Here is a 19,566-nt window from a genome sequence, read left to right on the forward strand (position 1 = left end):
ACGGAGATGAGTTGGAATTTCTTTAGCCAGAGAGTGGTGAATCTGTGGAATTTGTTGCCTTGTTAACTGTGGAGCTGAAGTCTTTACATATATTTAAGGCAGAATTTGATAGATTCATGATACATGGGCAGAGGCAGGAGATTTGGGCTGAGAGGAAAAATTGATCAGCCATGATGAAGTGGTGGAGAAGACTTGACGGGCTGGATGGCCTAATTTTGCATTTATATCTAATGGTCTTATTTCTTCTGAAAGTAAGATATTGTCCTGTAGTTTGGAGCTACAAACAACATGCTGGAGGAACTCAGTGTTTCGAGCGGCATATGTTGGGGGGGGGGGAATTATTGATGTCTTGGATCTCTAGTGCCTCCATTTTTTATATGCCACTGCTCTCCTGTGTTGTACTCCATGTTTCTTATTGTATTTGAAGACGGCACGGTTGCTCAGCTGGTAGAGTCACTGCCTCACAGTCCCAGAGATCTGGGTTCGATCACACCTTCCGTCACTGTCTGCATGGAATTCGTACGTTCACCCTGTGACTGTGTGGGCTTCATCCCTGTCCCCTCAGGCACTCTGATTCCCTCCCATGTCCCAAAGAGGTGTGCCTTGGCTGGTAAATACTTACTGCCCATTATGCCGCTGGACAGCAATGGGGTTTCTTCATCTCTACTGGTGATCAGCGTTTCCTTCATCGTGTCAGTAGTAGCTTCCTCTCGGTTTTCTCTTCTGTCAGCCATGAAAGTCCCGGGCGGAGGCTCACGAATACCGTCACTCTCAGATTCTTCACTGCTGTTTCTGTAACAGTCAGGGTTGTCAGCCCTGAACCTGGAGGACCGGTGGACCACTCTTAGTCTGACCTCTACCCTTTGACCTGTTTGGCATGGGTGACTTTACCAAGAGCCAAAGCACAAGGCCCTGAGTCCAGCTAGCGTAGTTCTCTGGTTCATCGAGGCATGCAAGCCGCTAAACCCAGTGACAAGGTTGTGATGCTCTTGGAGGTCAGTAGAAAAATGGCCCCTATAAATTGATGGATGTGTAATAGAATCTCTGTCACTGGTGGGGGGTGGAAATAATATAACTGGGACTTGTGATGGTGAACATGGACTCAGTGGCTTCTGTGCTGTCTCTCTCCATGACTTTGAATGATTGTCACACACGATCACCCACGTTCATCCCCAATTACACCAACTGGCTGCATCACCATCTGGTATGGGGGCTGCAGAAAGTTGTAAACTCAGCCAGCTCCATCATGGACACGAGCCTTCGTAGTATCCATGACTTCTAGAAGGAGCGGTGCCTCAGAAAGGCGGCATCCATCATTAAGGACCCGCATCACCCAGCATGTGCCTTCTTCTCACTGTTACCATCAGGGAGAAGTACAGGAGCCTGAAGGCACACACTCAGCATTTCAGGAATAGCTTCTTCCCCTCTGCCATCCGATTTCTGAGTGGACATTGAACCCTTGAACACCACCTTACAATTTTTTACTCTTTTTTTGCACTGCTTATTTAATTGTATATACTGTGTGTATATATATCCCTGATTCAATGCTTGTTCTGGTTCTATCCACCATGCACCTCTCCCCTTATGGTTCCCAATCTCACCCCCCCTCATCATCCAGCACTGGGAGTGAGTTCTTCTTATTCCTGCTTCTCTCCCTCCAGCAGTTGCCTCCAATCTTCACACCCCACCTCCCAGCTCCCACCCTACTCTGTCTACTTCTCCACATATGATTTTTGCCCCCCCCCCCCCCCCCCCAGTCTCAGTCAGGAAAAACTGAGGCTTTTTATGGCTAACACGAGAGGGCACAGGTTTAAGGTGCTGGGGAGTAGGTACAGAGGAGATGTCAGGGGTAGGTTTTTTACTCAGAGTGGTGAGTGTGTGGAATGGGCTGCCGGCAACGGTGGTGGAGGCGGATACGATAGGGTCTTTTAAGAGACTTTTAGATAGATACAGGGAGCTTGGAAAAATAGAGGACTATGGGTAACCCTAGCTAATTTCTAAAATAAGTACATGTTCGGCACAGCATTGTGAGCCAAAGGGCCTGTATTGTGCTGTAGGTTTTCCATGTTCTATCTATCATCTACCTGCCACGGTCTTCCAACTCCACTCCCATTGTCATCCTGTCACCTGCTGTTAGGTACAACCTGTCCTTTCTTATTACACCCCTCCTCGTTCCCCGCATCCCCAATCACCATGGGCTCCTGTCTCACCACTCACCTTTCCGTCTTTATACCAGGTAACCCCCCCGTCCACTCTCAGTGTCACGGTGAGTGTTGGCAATGACCGAACCCAGCTGTGGAGGAATGACGGACTCCCATGTAGAGATGGAAACAATAGTTTATTCATAGGAATTCCAACAGAGCGTCGGTGGCGCAATTGAGTGAAGCCGCGAGACAAGTCGTTCTCTAAACAAGGATCCCGCCATAAGTGCTAATCAGGAGTCCACTTTCAACAATCAAAGAATGTGGAAAACCCGTGCCAGTCAAAATAAACTTGTTAAGGTTAAACAGAAAGCACAAGGGCTTAACGACTCTTTAAGACTGCAATTAACGAATTACCTCTGCTCAAGACACCTGGCAGCCCTACACTCTACAGCAAGTTGCTTAGGCCTACAGGGCTCATGACACTCAGTCCTCATGCAGTGTTTTAACCCAAGACATCGTCAGTTTCTTCCCTCCACAGGTACAGCCCCTTGTTGCCACCAGCAATCACCTCCCAGCCTTTCTCCACTTCCATCTGCCTTGCACTTCACCTCACTCAGATCCACCTATCACCTGCCAGCTCTTGCCCTATCCCTTACTTTACAGTGGGTGTTTTCCCTCTTGGATGGGTGGAGGGATGGAGATATGTCTCTATCAAAGGAGGTGTACGGCGCTCCTTTCCTCCGCTTGTTGCATTGAGCGACTGGAGCGAACCCAGGTGCAGGATACAGGCCTGGAGACTGAGTTTGGATGTTTACACGGGCTTAAACGCCCAACAGCAAGCAGGAGGGATCTTGACACAGAGCCCTGATATGGAACCTTGACATGGAGCCTTGACTCAGAGAAACAGAGTCTCATCGGTACCTTGAAACCAGAGCTAAACTTAGAACAAATGGTTTGAAGTGATCAGGAAATGTAGTTTACTCACAGGAAAAAAGACCAACAAACTGGTGACTAGTGGTTGTGACAAAGGAGTTCTTGTACTAAGTCTTTGATGGAAACCAGGTGTGCCATCGTTAAAGAGAATTGTAAGTAATTTGGGAAATTAACAATTGGGGCCATGAAATTGCTGGCCTGCAGGTTACTTTTGGGCAAGGTGTAGCACCTGCTTAGCCCCTCATTCGGAGTCATATGGAGCCATGGGAGCAGTTGGTAGATGGGCATATGAGCAGCTGGTGCATATCACAAATTCTGCGACCACTGACACCAGGCAGACAATCTCTGAAGAGTATTGATAATGGCTGGGATCACCCGTCTTGTAAAGGCACTGCCCAGAAGAAGGCAATGGCAAAACCAGTTCTGCAGAGAAACTTGCCAAGAACAATCATGATCATGAGACCATGATTACCTACCTCGTATGACACGGCACATAATGATGATGATGATTTCCCCTCTGTCCTTCAGTTTAGATGAGGGTCTCAAGCCAAAATGTTACTTGTCCATTTTGCTCCACAGATGCTGCCTGGCCTGCAGAGTTCCTCCAATATCTTGTGTGTTGCTCTGGATTTCCAGCATCTTCAGAATTTCCTGTGTGTCCATGAATAATAGTTCTGTTAGTTTTCCTAATCTATCAATGTGGCTTCAAACAGGCCCTCTGTTATTGATGTATGAGGAGCCCCAGATCCCAGGGATCTCAGAGCACTGCAGTCAGATCTGAATCAAGTTTACTGCCACTCACACGTGAGGAGAAGTTCGATGTCTTGCCCCTTTGATGATGGATAGTGCCTCCTTGAGGCAATACCTGCTGTAGATAATATCAGTTTAAGAGAGGGATGTACTGGGATGAATCCACTACTCTCTACAGTATTCATCTTGCCATACCAGACCATCATGCAACCAGTGTGGATTCTTTCAACAGTACATCTGCAGAGTTTTGGTGACAAGCTGAACTTCCCCACCCCCCCCGCCCTTAATCTCCTGAGAAAGGAAAGACTCAGGACACCCTTCCTTGTGACTGCATCTGCGTGCTGGGCCCAGGACAAGTCTTCTGAAAAGTTATCGCTCAGGAGTTTAAAAGACTGGCTTATGTGTTCGGGTATAGAGAGTGAGTGAGATTCGTTGAGTCTGTACTTCATTAGGAGTATGAGGAGATTTGGTATGAGACTCTCAATCCCATTCTCCTGCCTTCCCTCTGTAATCTTTGATTACAGAGAACCTTTCAACCTCCACTTTAAATATACCCAATGAATTCCACAGATTCATCATCCCCTGGCTAAAGAAATTCCTAATCATCTCTGTTCTAAAGGGAGATCCTTCTATTCTGAGGCTGTGTCCTTTGGTCCTGGACTGCCCCCTGATAGGATACTTACCTTTTCTGTTTAGCCTTTAAAAGTGATGCTGCTCTCTTTTTCCAGGAGATTGACAAAATCAACTCTGCTTCTCATCCCCCTCCTGGGCGTCCATTACATTCTGTGCGCATTCTTTCCCGACAACGTGGCAAACGACCTGAGACTCCATCTCGAGCTTGGCTTGGGATCCTTCCAGGTACGGTCAGTCAAGGTTACTTTCACATGCTCAAGTACGACGTGATGCAGGTATACTGGAAACCTTGCCTGCAGATTCAGGCAACGCATGGGCATAGATTATACATACGTTATGCATAAATCACACGTATTATACATACATTATACCTAAACACTGAAGAAGGAAAGCATAAGACCATAAGAATGTAAGTCATAGGAACAGAATTAGGCCATTCAGCCCATCAAGTTCACTCTGCCATTCCATTGTGGGTGATTTATTAACCCTCTCAACGCCATTCTCCTGCCTTCTCCCCGTAATCTTTGATGCCCTTACTAATGAAAAACCTCTCTGCCTCTGTTTTAAGTATACACAATGACTTGGCCACCATGGCCAGTCGTGCCAGTGAATTCCAAAGGTTCACTGTCGGCGGCCTGTCGTGTCCGAGGATGACGGGAAACCTGTGCGGGAGAGTTTTTGAAGTGGAAAAGCCATTGCACTGGGGCAGTTCCACCCTTTCAACCTCAGAAGCCTGCGTTCAGTGGTATGGACAAGCGTCACAAACGGGGGGGGAAGGGGTCTTCCTTGGTTCCAGTGGATGACCATGATGTCTCCTGTGCCTTGTCGTGCAAAACCACCTTCCTGGCTGTCGGATCTCACTGTAGATCTCCCTCTGGTGCTCCCTCCTCCTTCCCTTTCTCCCATGGTCCACTCACCTCTCCCGTCAGGTTCCTTCTTGCTTCCCCCTCTCCTGGTCTCATCTATCACCGGACAGCTCGTACTCCTTCCCCTACCCCACCTCCTTATTCTGCCTTCTTCCCCCTTCCTCTCCAGTCCCGATGAAGGATCTCGGCCCGAAACCTCAACTGTTGTTCCTCCCCCTGGATGCTACCTCACTTTCTGAGCTCCTCCACCGTTCTGTGTGTGTTGCCCTCGTACACGGTTCCACCCATTTACACTGATTCGACATCAATCCCATTTTGTTTTCCCAACAACTCCCCACAGTTTCCACCACTCAATTACACTAGGGGCAATTTACAGTTGGTGGGCCGAAGGGCCTGTTTCAGTGGCATATCTCTCAATGTTTTGAAGCACACTGAGGTTATCAAAGACATTGTGCAATCCGTCCTTTATGGTTCCAAGGAATGTTTTTAGGCCGTGCCTTCATCCGTGAGTCAGTGCACCACCAGGAGATACAACGGGAATAGGGTAGTAGGGCCTGTGGGATTAGACAGTTCCCTTGTCATTATCTTTGCAGTTTAACACTTTGTGCCTGCTGGGTTTTGTTTATGGGTGGTGGTGTGGAGGCATGTCTCTACCAAAGGAGGTGTAAGGCTCTCCTTTCCTCCGCTGGCCCGCAGATCACCCTTGGCCAAGGTGCAGAACCTGCTTCGCCCCCTGATCAGGGTCACATGAACCTATGGGAGCAGATGGCCGATGGTAAATAGACAATAGGTGCAGGAGTAGGCCATTCAGCCCTTCTAGCCAGCACCACCATTCACTGTGATCATGGCTGATCATACACAGTCAGTACCCCCGTTCCTGCCCTCTCCCCATATCCCTTTACCCCACTATCTATAAGAGCTCTATCTAACTCTCTCTTGAATGCATCCAGAGACTTGGCCTCCACTGCCTTCTGGGGCAGAGCATTCCACATATCCACCACTCTCTGGGTGAAAAAGCTTTTCCACATCTCTGTTCTAAATGGCCTACCCCTTATTCTTAAACTGTGGCCTCTAGTTCTGGACTCACCCATCAGCGGGAACATGCTTCCTGCCTCCAGCGTGTCCAATCCCTTAATAATCTTATATGTTTCAATCAGATCCCCTCTCATCCTTCTAAATTCCAGTGTATACAAGCCCAGTCGCTCCAATCTTTCAACATATGATAGTCCCGCCATTCCGGGAATTAACCTTGTGAACCTACGCTGCACTCCCTCAATAGCAAGAATGTCCTTCCTCAAATTTGGAGACCAAAACTGCACACAATACTCCAGGTGGGGTCTCACCAGGGCCCTGTATAGCTGCAGAAGGACCTCTTTACTCCTATACTCAATTCCTCTTGTTATAAAGGCCAGCATGCCATTAGCTTTCTTCACTGCCTGCTGTACCTGCTTGCTTGCTTTCATTGACTGATGTACAAGAACACCTAGATCTCGTTGTACTTCCCCTTTTCCTAACTTGACTCCATTTAGATAGTAATCTGAACTGATGAACAGCTGGTGTGTATCACCCGTCTTGTAAAGCCACTACCCTGAAAATGGCAATTGCATGCCACTTCTGTAGAAAAATTTGCCCAGAACAATCATGGTCAAAGACTGTGATCAGCCACGTCATATGACACAGCACGTAATGATGATAATGATGGTGATGAGTATTTTTTTTAATATAACTACCTACATACATGTAACTGTTTAGTTTGTGTCCTAGTGGTCACAGTATGTACATGCAGGTGTTCAATCTGGCTCCTAGTCGTTAATTTGCATAATTCTGGAAGCTTCTCTTGATATCGTGTTGTTTGAATTGGTGCTATCTGATTAACTCTTATCTATCAATTTGGATGGAATGTTTCTTACCTATGTGGTGTAAGAAGGGTCGACTGTGAGGCCCTGCCATCTCTTGCTTCCTCTCTTCTTGCTGCTGTTAGCCTCCATCACTCTGTTTTTCAACTCTGTGTTCTACTAACACTTAATAAAACGATTGTGAAGCAACAAGTTTTCTGCCTCTTTCCTGACTTCTGAAAGAACCTTGGATTTAACACGTCAGAATCCGACACAGGCTGTGTTTCTCTTGGCAGGGATTTGTGGTGGCGTTACTGTACTGCTTCCTGAACGCAGAGGTAAGGAGATGCGGATTTCGGGGAGGGGGGTGAGTGACGTACGATGGGGAAAGAAGGGGAGTGGAGCTGGGAGAGGTGGGTTGGTGCGGTAGGAGTGGGGGACAGGTGATGGGTGGAGGAGGGATGGCGAGAGGCGAGTGGGGGAGACAGAGGGTGAGACAAGTGGACTGGTTGATTCGGGGCTGCAGGTTGCCAGTAGTATATAGTGCTTGGTGCCTTTGGGTCTGTACTCGATGGAGTTTGGCAGAATGGGGCTGGGGGTGGAGCTGAAAGAGTGGATGTTTCCATTAGTGGAAGAGTCTAGGACTAAGAGGGCACAGTCTCAGAATAGAGGACATCCCTTTAAATCAGCGATGAGGAAGAACTTCTTCAAGCAGAGGCTGATGAATGTGTGGAATTCTTGCCCTCAGGTGCTGTGTACAATACTGTGCAGAAGCCTTAGGCACATACATAGAGCTAGAGTGCCTAAGACTTTTGCACAGCACTGTGGCAATTTTATGTATTGTACTGCTGTCACAAAATAAAACAAATTTCATGACATATGTGAGTGATGATAAACCTGATTCTGATATAATCCCTATTTTGGACCAGGAATGGGAAGGGCGCAGGGAGAGGGGAATCATGGTTGGGAAAAGGGGAAGGGAGAGGGGAGGGAGCGGGAAGCACCAGAGAGACATTCTGTAATGATCAATAAACCAATTGTTTGGAATCCAATGACCTTGCCTGGTGTCTCAGGAATGGGTGTGTCTGCACCCTCCCCCTCCCCTGCTCGGCACTCCTTCAGTCCAACTCATCCTTTCTGATCACGACAGGACTACCTGGGATAGTCCTGTTGCCCTGTGTTTGACCCCTGTCCTGATGAATGTGGGGAGTGGTTAGTGTAGGATTAGTACATCCATATGCTGAGTGATTCAATGGGCCAAAGTGTCCATTTCTGTATTGTATCTTTATGTAATTCTATGACTCTATATTTTGGATGATGGTAAGCTAATGGATTAGTGAGAAATGATTAATCCATAAAATAAATGAGCAGAATTAGGCCATTCAGCCCATCGAGATTGTTCTAGCATTCAATTGTAGCTGATTTTTAAAAACTCCATTCTCCAATAACCGATCAAGAACCTATCAGCCTCTTGCCTTAAATAAACCCAATGACTTGGCCTCCACAGCCTCCTGCAGCAAAGAATTCCACAGATTCACCACTCTCTTGCTGAGGGAATACTTCCTCATCTCAGTTTTAAAGGGTCAGCCCTCTATTCTGATGTTGTGCCTCAGTTCCTAGACTCACCTACTAATGGAAATGTCCTTTCCATGTCCTAATTATCCAGTCTGTTCAGTGTCTGGTAGCTTGCAATGAGATCCTTCTGAATTCCATCGAATATCGACCCTGAGACTTAAATGCTTGTCAACCGTTAAGGGTTCCATTCCTGTGATTATTCTTGTAAATCTGATTGGGGTCCCCTCCAGGAACAGAACATCTTTCCTTAGATTTGGGGCCCAAAGCTTCTTTGCAGCTGTTAACCATAAACACAAGAGATTCTACAGATGCTGGAAGTCTAGACTAACACAGGCAAAATGCTGGAGGAACTCAGCAGGTCAGGCAGCATCTATGAAAGTGAATAAACACTCCCCATTTCAGACCGAGACCCTTCATCTGGATCCTCCCAATGGGTCGTCTATTGTGCCCAGTGCTCCTGATGTAGCCCCCTCTACATTGGTGAGACCCGTTGTAAATTGGGGGGCTGTTTCATCGAACACCTCTGCTCCATCCGCCAACTGTTGAACTTACTGGTGGCTAAACATTTTAATTCCAATTCCCATTCCCATTCCAACATGTTGGTCCATGTCCTTCTCTGGTGCCAAGGTGATGCCAGCTCAGAATGGATGAGCAGCACCTGATATTCTATCTCGGTACCCTCCAACCTGATGGCATGAAGAATGATTTCTCCTTGCAGTAAACAAAATGTTTTCTCCCCCTCCCCTCTTCTATTCCACACTCTGACCTCTTGCTTCTCACCTGCCTATTACCTCCCCCTGGGGTCCTTTCCTCCTTCCCTTTCTCCCATGGTCCACTCTCCTATAAGATTCCTTCTTCTCCAGCCCTTTACCTTTCCAACCCACCTGGCTTCATCTATCACCTTCCAGCGATTCTCATTCCCCTCCCCCACCTTTTTATTCTATCGTCTTCCCCCTTCCTTTCTAGTCCTGAGGAAGGGTCTCACCCTGAAACGTCAACAGTTTATTCATTTCCATAGAAGCTGCCTGACCTGCTGAGTTCCTCCAGCATTTTCTGTGTGCTGTGAAGTAAAGTTATTATCAATGTGTGTGTGTGTGTGTGTCTATACATATATAGTACGTACACACACACACACACACACACACACACACTCACACACACACACTCACACACACACACACACACACACACACACACACACACACACACACACACACACACACACACACACACACACACACACAATAAGTATATATAGAGTCACCAAATATCATCTTGAGAATCAATTTCTTGCAGGCATTTACAAGAAAATAAAGAAATACAATAAATTTTATGGAAAAATGTACATAAACAAAGACTGACAAACAACCAATGTGCATAAGGAAAGAAATTGAGCAAATGAACATACTGAGAACATGAGTTGCTGAGTCTCGAAAGTGAGTGTTGGTTGTGGAATCAGTTCAGCGTTGAGGGAGTGACATGGAGCCAGTACATCGTACGGTTCAATACGGGTGTCTCACAGCCAAAGCTCTCCCCACCATTGACCACAACTGGTTGCACCATGCCTGGAATGGAAGCAAGTCTGCCCAGGAACAGAAAAGTCTACAGAAAGTGGGGGAAATCGCCCCACCCATTGCAGGCAAAGCCCTTTGCACCATTGAGCGTATCTACCAGGAGCACTGCCACAAGAAAGCAGCGTCCACCACCCAGGCCATGCTCACTTCTCACTGCTGCCATCAGGCAGGAGGTACAGGAGCCTCAGAGCCCACACCACCAGCTTCAGGAAAAATTATTACCCCTCAATCATCAGGCTCCTGAACCAGTGTGGATAACTTCACTCGCCTCAACTCTGACCAGATTCCACAACTTACGGACTCAACTCGTGTTCTCAATATTATTTTTATTCTTTATACAACTCTGCTGACGGTGTTCGTCAGTCTTTGTGTTTGGGTTCTCATTGTTATCACTGTTCATGGGTGTGCGGCCGCACAGTAATTAAAATGCTCCCACACACGTAGCCTCAGTTGCCGTGCTTTGTGAACGTTTATATGAAGTGCCATGCAGTGTTCAGGCTGTGTCAACATTTCCTACTCAGAGCGTTAGATGGTTCACGCAGCATTAGACGCATCATAATTGACTCTGTTGATTTTCTATATTTTCCTGTATATGTCTGCAAGAAAATCAATCTCAGGGTAGTATATGGTAGCATATATTTGTACTTTCAACTTGGGATTTCAACAGTCTCCCGTCAGCCTCATACACTCCAGGAGAAACCATCCCAGCCCATCCTATCATCAGTGAATCTCGTAGATACGGTGACGTATATGAAGTGACTTTACTCTGGCTGAAGGGTGAGGGTCTTTTTGTCGCCTAGGTAATGACAGAGCTGAAGAGGCATCTGGGGTCCTTCCATCTCAAGTGCTTCAGGGGCCTGACCAGGAGGCGCAGCCGGAGCACGTCGGCGGAGATTAGCCACTCGTATAGCACTCAGCTGGCGTTGCTGGAGAAACTGAGTCAGCCGGGCAAGTCGCTCGACTACAACGGCAGCTTGCAGGCCACCTGAGCCACTCGCGGCTTGGGCTTACCGAACGGTGGAAGCCGAGGGTGTTGGTCTGCTACGTTCCGTTGTGCGCGTCGCTTTGATTTTCATTTCACCAACGCTTTGCTGGACGTGATTGAAACGGGCAAGGAGAGTGACGGGATACCTGTGAGGGTGATGTTGGTCTGAAATGTGTGGTGCTCAAACCTTTTGTCCGTTAGTTAGCTCTTATTTTCTGAGCAGATGCTCGCCTGCTTCCTTTCAGTGGGTTATCAGTTCATTCCAAAAGATCATACAGTATAGGAGAAGAATTAGGCCTTCAAGTCCACTCTCATTCGATTATTCTTACTAACCCCATTCTCATGCCTTCTCTCCATAACCCTAAACCCAAAGACTCTATCAACCTCTGCCTTAAATAAACACTATGACCTGGCCCCCACAGCCGTCTGTGGCAATGAATTCCACAGATCCACCACCCTCTGGCTAAGGAAATTCCTCCTCACCTCAGCTTTATGCTCGGTAGCGTAGCTGTCAGCATAACACAATTACAGTGGCAGCGATCACCGGCCGGGGTTCAATATAACTCGGAGTCCTGCCATGTGCAGAAGTTCGCTAATGACACGGCCATAGTGGGGTGTGTCAGGAATGGACAGGAGGAGGAGTATAGGAAACTGATACAGGACTTTGTGATATGGTGCAACTCAAACTACCTGCGTCTCAATATCACCAAGACCAAGGAGATGGTGGTGGACTTTAGGAGATCTAGGCCTCATATGGAGCCAGTGATCATTAATGGAGAATGTGTGGAGCAGGTTAAGACCTACAAGTATCTGGGAGTACAGTTAGACGAGAAGCTAGGCTGGACTGCCACCACAGATGCCTTGTGCAGGAAGGCACAGAGTCGACTGTACTTCCTAAGAAGGTTGGCGTCATTCACTGTCTGTAGTGAGATGCTGAAGATGTTCTATAGGTCAGTTGTGGAGAGCGCCCTCTTCTTTGTGGTGGCGTGTTGGGGAGGAAGCTTTAAGAAGAGGGACGCCTCACATCTTAATAAGCTGGTAAGGAAGGCGGGCTCTGTCGTGGGCAAAGTACTGGAGGGTTTAACATCGGTAGCTGAGCGAAGGGCGCTGAGTAGGGTACGGTCAATTATGGATAACTCTGAACATCCTCTACATAGCACCATCCAGAGACAGAGAAGCAGTTTCAGTGACAGGTTACTATCGATGCAATGCTCCTCAGACAGGATGAAGAGGTCAATACTCCCCAATGCCATTAGGCTTTACAATTCTACCGCCAGAACTTAAGAACTTTTTAAAAGCTATTATTAATGCTTTTTGAGATAGTGATTTAGAGGCATATCATATTTTTTACTGAGTTAGGTATTGTATGTAATTAGTTTTGCTACAACAAGTGTATGGGACATTGTAAAAAAAGTTGAATTTCCCCATGGGGATGAATAAAGTATCTATCTATCTATCTATCTATCTATCTATCTATCTATCTATCTATCTATCTATCTATCTAATTGCAGCCTCTGTCCGTAAGGAGTTTGTACTTTCTGTTTGTGACCACACGGGCTTCTTCTGGGTGCTGTGCTATCCTCCCACGTTGCAGAGACCTGCGGGTTAGAGTTAGTGCGTCGTGGGTGTGCTACGTGGGTGGCAGAAGTCTGGGCTCTGCTCTGCACAATCCTCGCAGATTTGACTTGATGCAAATGACTTATTTCACTACATGTTTCGACACGTGTGTGACAAGTAAAGTTAATCTGTAAAAGGAGGTCCCTTTTATTCTGTGCACTTGGAACCTGTGGCAGACGCCTTCATGGGCACTCATACAGCAGGGGAACAGACCCTTCCATCCATCATGTCCATGCCAGCCGGCTAGTATGGATCTATGCTAGTCCCAGTTACAGGCATTTGGTTCCTAGCCTACTAGACACCGGGAATTCTAGTCCTCACCCAGGTATTTCTTAAAGTTTAATCTCTCCCGGCAGCGTGTTACAGATTCAGACCACCCTCTCGGTGGAAATGGTTCTCCTCGCATTGCTAGTTGCAGAGGAGGTTTACGGGGATGCTGCCTGGTTATAGAGAGAGGCTGGGATCTTTCCACTGGAGTGTAGGCGAATGAGTGATGGGATTCCAGAGGTTTATACAGATAGGGTGAATGCACTCAGGGTCCGGTGATCAAAACTGGAAGGCACAGCTTTAAGGTGTTTGGAGAAAGATTTGATAAGAATCTGAGGAGCAACATTTTCATCCAGGATATGGAGCGAGCTGCTAGAGGAATTGGCAAACTATCTGCAAGGTGCCATGCACTCGGTTAGGAAGACACGTAGATGGATGTAGTAAGTTTGCAAAGAAGGGCTGTTCGTGATGAGGAGGGGGAGATCTCCAGGAACATTCTCTTTGGTCCCCGTGTCTCCTATTCAAACTGGAGCTACAGTCTGCTGGAGTGTCAGTCCATCAAGCAGCATAAAACACTGCTTGGCCATTCAGCCCATTGAGTCTGCCCCACCATTCCATCATGGCTGCTTTACTACCCCTCTCAACCCCATTCTCCTGCCTTCTCTCTGTAACCTTTGACACCCTGACTAATCAAGAACCTATCAATTTGCACTTTAAATGTACCCAATAACTTGGGGACCACAGCTGTCTGGACATGTACTCAGTGGCCACCACGTTAGGCACAGCAGGTACTTAATCAAGTGGACACTGACTGTAAGATACAGGAGTAGAGTTAGGGCATTCAGCCCATCGAGAGTGCTCTGCCATTCAGTCATAGCTGATTTATTTTAAACTCAGTTCTCTCAAAACCAATAAAGAACTTATCAGTCTCTGCCCTTAAATACGCCCAATGACTTGGCTTCCACAGCCATCTGTGGAGTGGGAATTGGAACTTCTTTTCCAATATCTTTATTAGTTTCTACATAGAAGAATACAGAGTACAAGAAAGTGTATATAAAAGGTCAAAAAAGAGTTTTAAAAAACTACCAATTACATTCTATCCGTTCATAATAACAGTCTCATTACCCTGTATTCATATAAGTTAATTAATAGTTATATTGAACTATACTAATTTATTACAAAAAAAAGTCTAACCCCTACCAAGACCGAAGCTGTTCATTAAGGAGAAAAGAAGGTAAATACCTTCTCATATAATAAAAAATTAATAATAGTCAACATCTGAGTTTAAACAACAAATTGAAGGTTTTGAAAATAATTCAGAAAAGGTCCCCACAATGTTTGAAAGTCTTGATGAGATTCAGAAGTTGAACAACGAATCTTCTCTAAATCTAAACATGACATAATGTCGCATAACCATTGAGCATGAGCAGGAGGAAAAACATCTTTCCATTTAAACAAAAGTGTCCTCCTTGCTATAAGAGAGCTAAAGGCCAAAATATGTAAATCAGATGCCTTCAGCTTAATCTCTTGTCCTGCAACAATACCAAATAGGGCCGACAGAGAGTTAGGCTTAACATTGACTTTAAAAAGTAAGGAAAAAGTTTGAAAAACTTACTTCCAATATTTTTCAAGATTCAGACAAGTCCAAGACATATGAATTAATGAAGCTTCTCATTATTACATCTGACACAGTAGGGAGATATATCCGAATAAAAACGAGATAGCTTATATGAGCTCTATGTACCACCTTAAACTGTATGAGGGAATGACGAGCACATAGCGATGAAGTGTTAACCAGTTTAAAAATTTCATTCCAAGTCTCCTCAGATATTGATGTCCTTAAATCTTGTTCCCAGAGATTCTTAATTTTGTCTAAAGGAACATTCCTCGTCTCCAGTAACATACCATAAATCTCAGATATTGAACCATTATCAAAAGGCGTCAAACTAAAAATTACGTCTAGTAAGTTCTTATCTGAGCTTATAGGGAATGTACATGTGGGAATTGGAACTGAAACACACAGATTCGGCCTGGCTTGCTGACTCACTCCAATTGTTAGCTTCTCTGCCAATTACTGGACTCCCTCTGCCAAAGACAAATTGCTGGAGGAAGTCAGCAGGTTGGCCAGCAAGGGTGGACGTTTCAGTCTGAGACCCCCCGTCAGCAGTTTTATTGCTTCTGGGATCTTGCTGGCTGCCGCTACAGCGGTGAATGAAGTCAGGGTGGAAGTGACCGGACCCTTGATGACCTTAACTTTCATCACTGTTCTGTAAGATATTGAACTTGCATAAGATGTTGGTGAGGAAAAATTTGGCATAATCGTGTGCAATTCTGGTCACTTATCTACAGAAAAATGTCAATAATACTGAAAGAGTCCAGAGAAAATTTACAAGGAGCTGAGCTAAGGACTTGAGGGAAGGGTTGAATAGGTTATGTCTTTATTCCCTGGAGTGTAGGAGAATGAGAGGAGACGTCTACAAAATTATTAGGAGTATGGATAGGGTAAATGCAAGCAGTGTTTTCCACTGAAGTTGGGTGAGAGTAGAGCTAGAGGTCCTGGGTTAAGGGTGAAAGGTGAAATATTTAAGGATAACCTGAGGGGAAGCCTCTTCACTCAGAAATTGGTGAGAGTGTGGAACGGGCTGCCAGAGGAAGTGGCAGATGTGGATTTGATTGCAAAATGTGAGAGATGTTTGGATAGGTACAAGGATGGGAGGGGTACAAAGGGCTCAGTAGGGCCATGGACAGGGTGGATGAGGGGCCTGTTTCTGAGCTGCAGTGCGCTCTGGAGCTCCAGCCACGATAGGCTGTCCCAGCACAGCGAACAGACCCAGTTACTGCGCCTGTGCTGTAGGCTCCAACAATCACTCACTGCAGTCAGCAGACAGCCTTTCAAATCTTCACTCTAACCCGTCCTGTGGTCATGAAAACGCCTTAGATAAATGCAGATACAGAAGTTTGTTTGGTGACCTTGTGTACATTATGATTTGTCTTGCGGTTGCTGTACATGCTCCAGGTTGATCCTTGATGCAATTTCTAAGAACTGATCTATAATAAATACACCTGTGGCAATGGGCGTCCTGTTTACCCTTCTTGTCTCTTTTTGTTTCAATTCAGTTGTCCCTTTGCAAGAGGTGATGTCTGAGTCATTCCTCAAGGGAGCTAGGGAAGGCAGTGTAGAGTTCCTGGTGGCTACCCATTTTAATCCCTGTCCCCATTCCCATTCAGACCTGTTGGCCCCCGGCATCCTCTTTTGCCACGATGAGGCCACTCTCAGGATGGAGGAGCAACACCTCATGTTCTGTCTAGGTAGCCTCCAACCCGAACATCGATTTCTTTTCTAGTGATTTTTCACCCTCCCCTTTCCCACTTCTTCAATTCTCCACTCTGGCCTCTTACCTCTTCTCCTCGGCCGCCTATCACCTCCCCCTGGTGCCCCTCTCCTTCCCTTTCTCCCATGGTCCTCTCTCCTTTCCTCTCAGATACCTTCCTCTCCGGCCCTTTACCTTTCCCACCTACCTGGCTTCGCCCATCACCTTCTAGCTTGTCCTCCCCACCCCTCCCCACCTTTATATTCTGACATCTTCACCCTCCCCCCTTCTTTTCCAGTCCCAAAGAAGGGTCTCGACCCAAAACATCGACTGTTTACTCATTTCCATCGATTCCACCAGGCCTGCCGAGTTCCTATGTGTGTTGCTATGGGTGGCAGAGCTGCTCGCTGTGATTGGTTGTACTCGGGGGATCCACATCATGTGACTGCCTGCCCCACTCTCACTCATCCCCACCAGCACCGGGGAACAGCTTCTTCCCCTCCGTCATCGCATCCACCCACAGAAGCTGTCTCCTGCCTCCAGAGACCCCCGGTTCGATCCTGACCCCAGGCGCTGTTGTGTGGGGCCTGGAAATCCTTCCAGACGTTCACTCCTTGCTCCAGTTTCCTCCCACGTCTAATGCTGAGAATAATGGCCACTGTAAATTTACTCCTATGGTGTGCAGGTGAGCTGGGGGGAGTTGCCAGATATCCAGTGGTGAGCACTGTAACTGGTTGCATCCCAGCCTGGTATTGAAACAACACACACAAAATGCTGGTGGAACACAGCAGGCCAGGCAGCATCTATAGGGAGAAGCGCTGTCCTGACGAAGGGTCTCGACCAGAAACGTCGACAGTGCTTCTCCTTATAGATGCTGCCTGGCCTGCTGTGCTCCACCAGCATTTTGTGTGTTGTTGTTGTTTGAATTTCCAGCATCTGCAGATTTCCTCATGTTTGCTCTGGTATTGAAACGTCGGTAATAATTGATACTTGTACCCGGCTGGAAGCCCAGTTAGAGTTAATTTGTCATATACACCGAGAAAGCACTAGAGCCTTTTTCAGATTCTTCACTTCCACCATCATATTTCGGAACATGAACACCGGCTCATTATTCCAGTTTGCACCATTTATTGATTTTATTCTTTGGTGTAATTTATAATAATTTTTCATGTCTTGAGCTGCAACAAAAGCAGCAAATTGGCGCTATTACTCAGTGATGGCAGAGATGCCAGGCAGGATAGCACAATGCTCCTCTTGCAGGATGTGGGCAGGCAGGGAGACCCCCGGTGTCTCTGACCACTATAACTGCAAGAAGTGCATCCGGCTGAAGCTTCTATCAATCCGTGTTAAGGAGTTGGAGCTGGAACTGGATAAACTCCGGATCATTTGGCAGGCTGAGGGGGTGATAGACAGGACATTTAGAGAGATAACCCAAAGTGCACTGCAGATGCTGTGGTCAAATCAAGACGTACAAAAAGGCTGGATGAACTCAGCAGGTCGGGCAGCATCCGTTGAAAGGAGCAGTCAACGTTTCAGGTCAAGACCCTTTAGTCTTTAGTCCTGACGAAGGGTCTCGACCCGAACCGTTGACTGATTCTTTCAACGGATGCTGCCCGACCTGCTGAGTTCATCCAGCTTTTTTGTACGTCTTCATATAGAGAGATAGTTACACCTGAGGTGCAGGACACAGGAGACTGGGTGAGAGTGAGGAATTGGAAAGGAGTTAGGAGCCAGTGTAGAGTACCCCGGTGTCCATCTCCCTGAACAACAGGTATATCTCTTTGGATACTGTTGGGGGGGAATGACCTGACTGAAGAAAATCTCTGGCGCTGTGACTCGGAAGGGAAAGGGTGAGGAGAGGTGCACTGTGGTGACGGGATTTGTCAGGGGAATGGGTAGGAGGTTCTGTGGGCAAGAATGAGATTCCCAGATGGTATGTTGGAGGAACGCAGCAAGCCAGGCAGTATCTAGGGAAAAGGGTAAATAGCTGATGTTTTGGGCCGAAATCCTTCTTCAGGAGTGGAGTGAAAAGATGAGAAGGCAGGGTAATAAGGTGGGGGGAGGGGAGGAAGAAGTACAAGGTAGTAGGTGATAGGTGAGACCGGGTGAAGTGAAGAGCTGGGAGTTCGACTGGTGAAAGAGATAAAGGCCTGGAGAAGGGGGAATCTGATAGGAGGGGACAGAAGGCCATGGAAGAAAGGGAAGGGCGGAAACAACACAGGGATGTGATGGGCAGGTAAGGGGATAAGGTGAGGGGGGGGGAAATGGGAATGGGGGGTGGTGAAGGGAGGGGCCTAGTGGGAAGGTTGATTAATACCGCACAGTGGGATTTAAGCTAGAGTTGCAGGGCGTTGGGAATCAGAGTGCCAAAACAGTCAGTGGAGAGATTGTGGAGGCAGATGTTGGTAAGACGTCAGACAAAGTCAGGAATGGAAAGGTTGAGCATGGAGTGACTCGTGCCCTCAGCAGCAGATATTTCAATGCAACAAGTATCCTGGGAAAGGCAGAAAATAGTGCTGACGATGAGGATGTTGGTTTACAAACGGAGGCAATGTGTAGTGAGGAGGGGCTGCTGAGAGGACAAAATTGCAGTCACCAGGATGAGTTGCAATGTAAAAGGCAGACAAAATCAAAATGGGTGAATATGGGACTGAAGGTGTTATATTTGCTGACCTCTCCCCGTAACTCAGTCACTGACCGACCTCTCCCCGTGACTCAGTCTGACCGACCTCTCCCCGTAACTCAGTCACTGACCGACCTCTCCCCGTAACTCAGTCTGTCCGACCTCTCCCCGTAACTCAGTCACTGACCGACCTCTCCCCGTAACTCAGTCTGTCCGACCTCTCCCCGTAACTCAGTCACTGACCGACCTCTCCCCGTAACTCAGTCACTGACCGACCTCTCCCCGTAACTCAGTCACTGACCGACCTCTCCCCGTAACTCAGTCACTGACCGACCTCTCCCCGTAACTCAGTCACTGACCGACCTCTCCCCGTAACTCAGTCTGTCCGACCTCTCCCCGTAACTCAGTCACTGACCGACCTCTCCCCGTAACTCAGTCTGTCCGACCTCTCCC

The 19,566-nt window shown here is 47.1% G+C and overlaps 1 protein-coding gene across 2 annotated transcripts in view; it reads left to right on the forward strand.

Moving 5' to 3' along the window:
- The window catches only part of LOC140732415 (secretin receptor-like), a 236,510-nt gene that overhangs the window by 187,248 nt on the left and 29,696 nt on the right, over nucleotides 1-19,566 (forward strand). Inside the window, exons 11-13 of one of the 2 annotated variants that reach the window (XM_073055043.1) lie at nucleotides 4,556-4,685; nucleotides 7,458-7,499; nucleotides 11,111-16,255. In XM_073055043.1, the coding sequence (XP_072911144.1) occupies nucleotides 4,556-4,685; nucleotides 7,458-7,499; nucleotides 11,111-11,299 (361 nt within the window). In that variant the 3' untranslated portion in view covers nucleotides 11,300-16,255. Of the gene's footprint in view, nucleotides 1-4,555; nucleotides 4,686-7,457; nucleotides 7,500-11,110; nucleotides 16,256-19,566 lie in introns of those variants that run through there. The other variant, XM_073055044.1, reaches the window with a different exon arrangement.

Source organism: Hemitrygon akajei, chromosome 8 (genome assembly GCF_048418815.1).
Source record: "Hemitrygon akajei chromosome 8, sHemAka1.3, whole genome shotgun sequence".
In the NCBI taxonomy this organism is placed as follows: Eukaryota; Metazoa; Chordata; class Chondrichthyes; order Myliobatiformes; family Dasyatidae; genus Hemitrygon; species Hemitrygon akajei.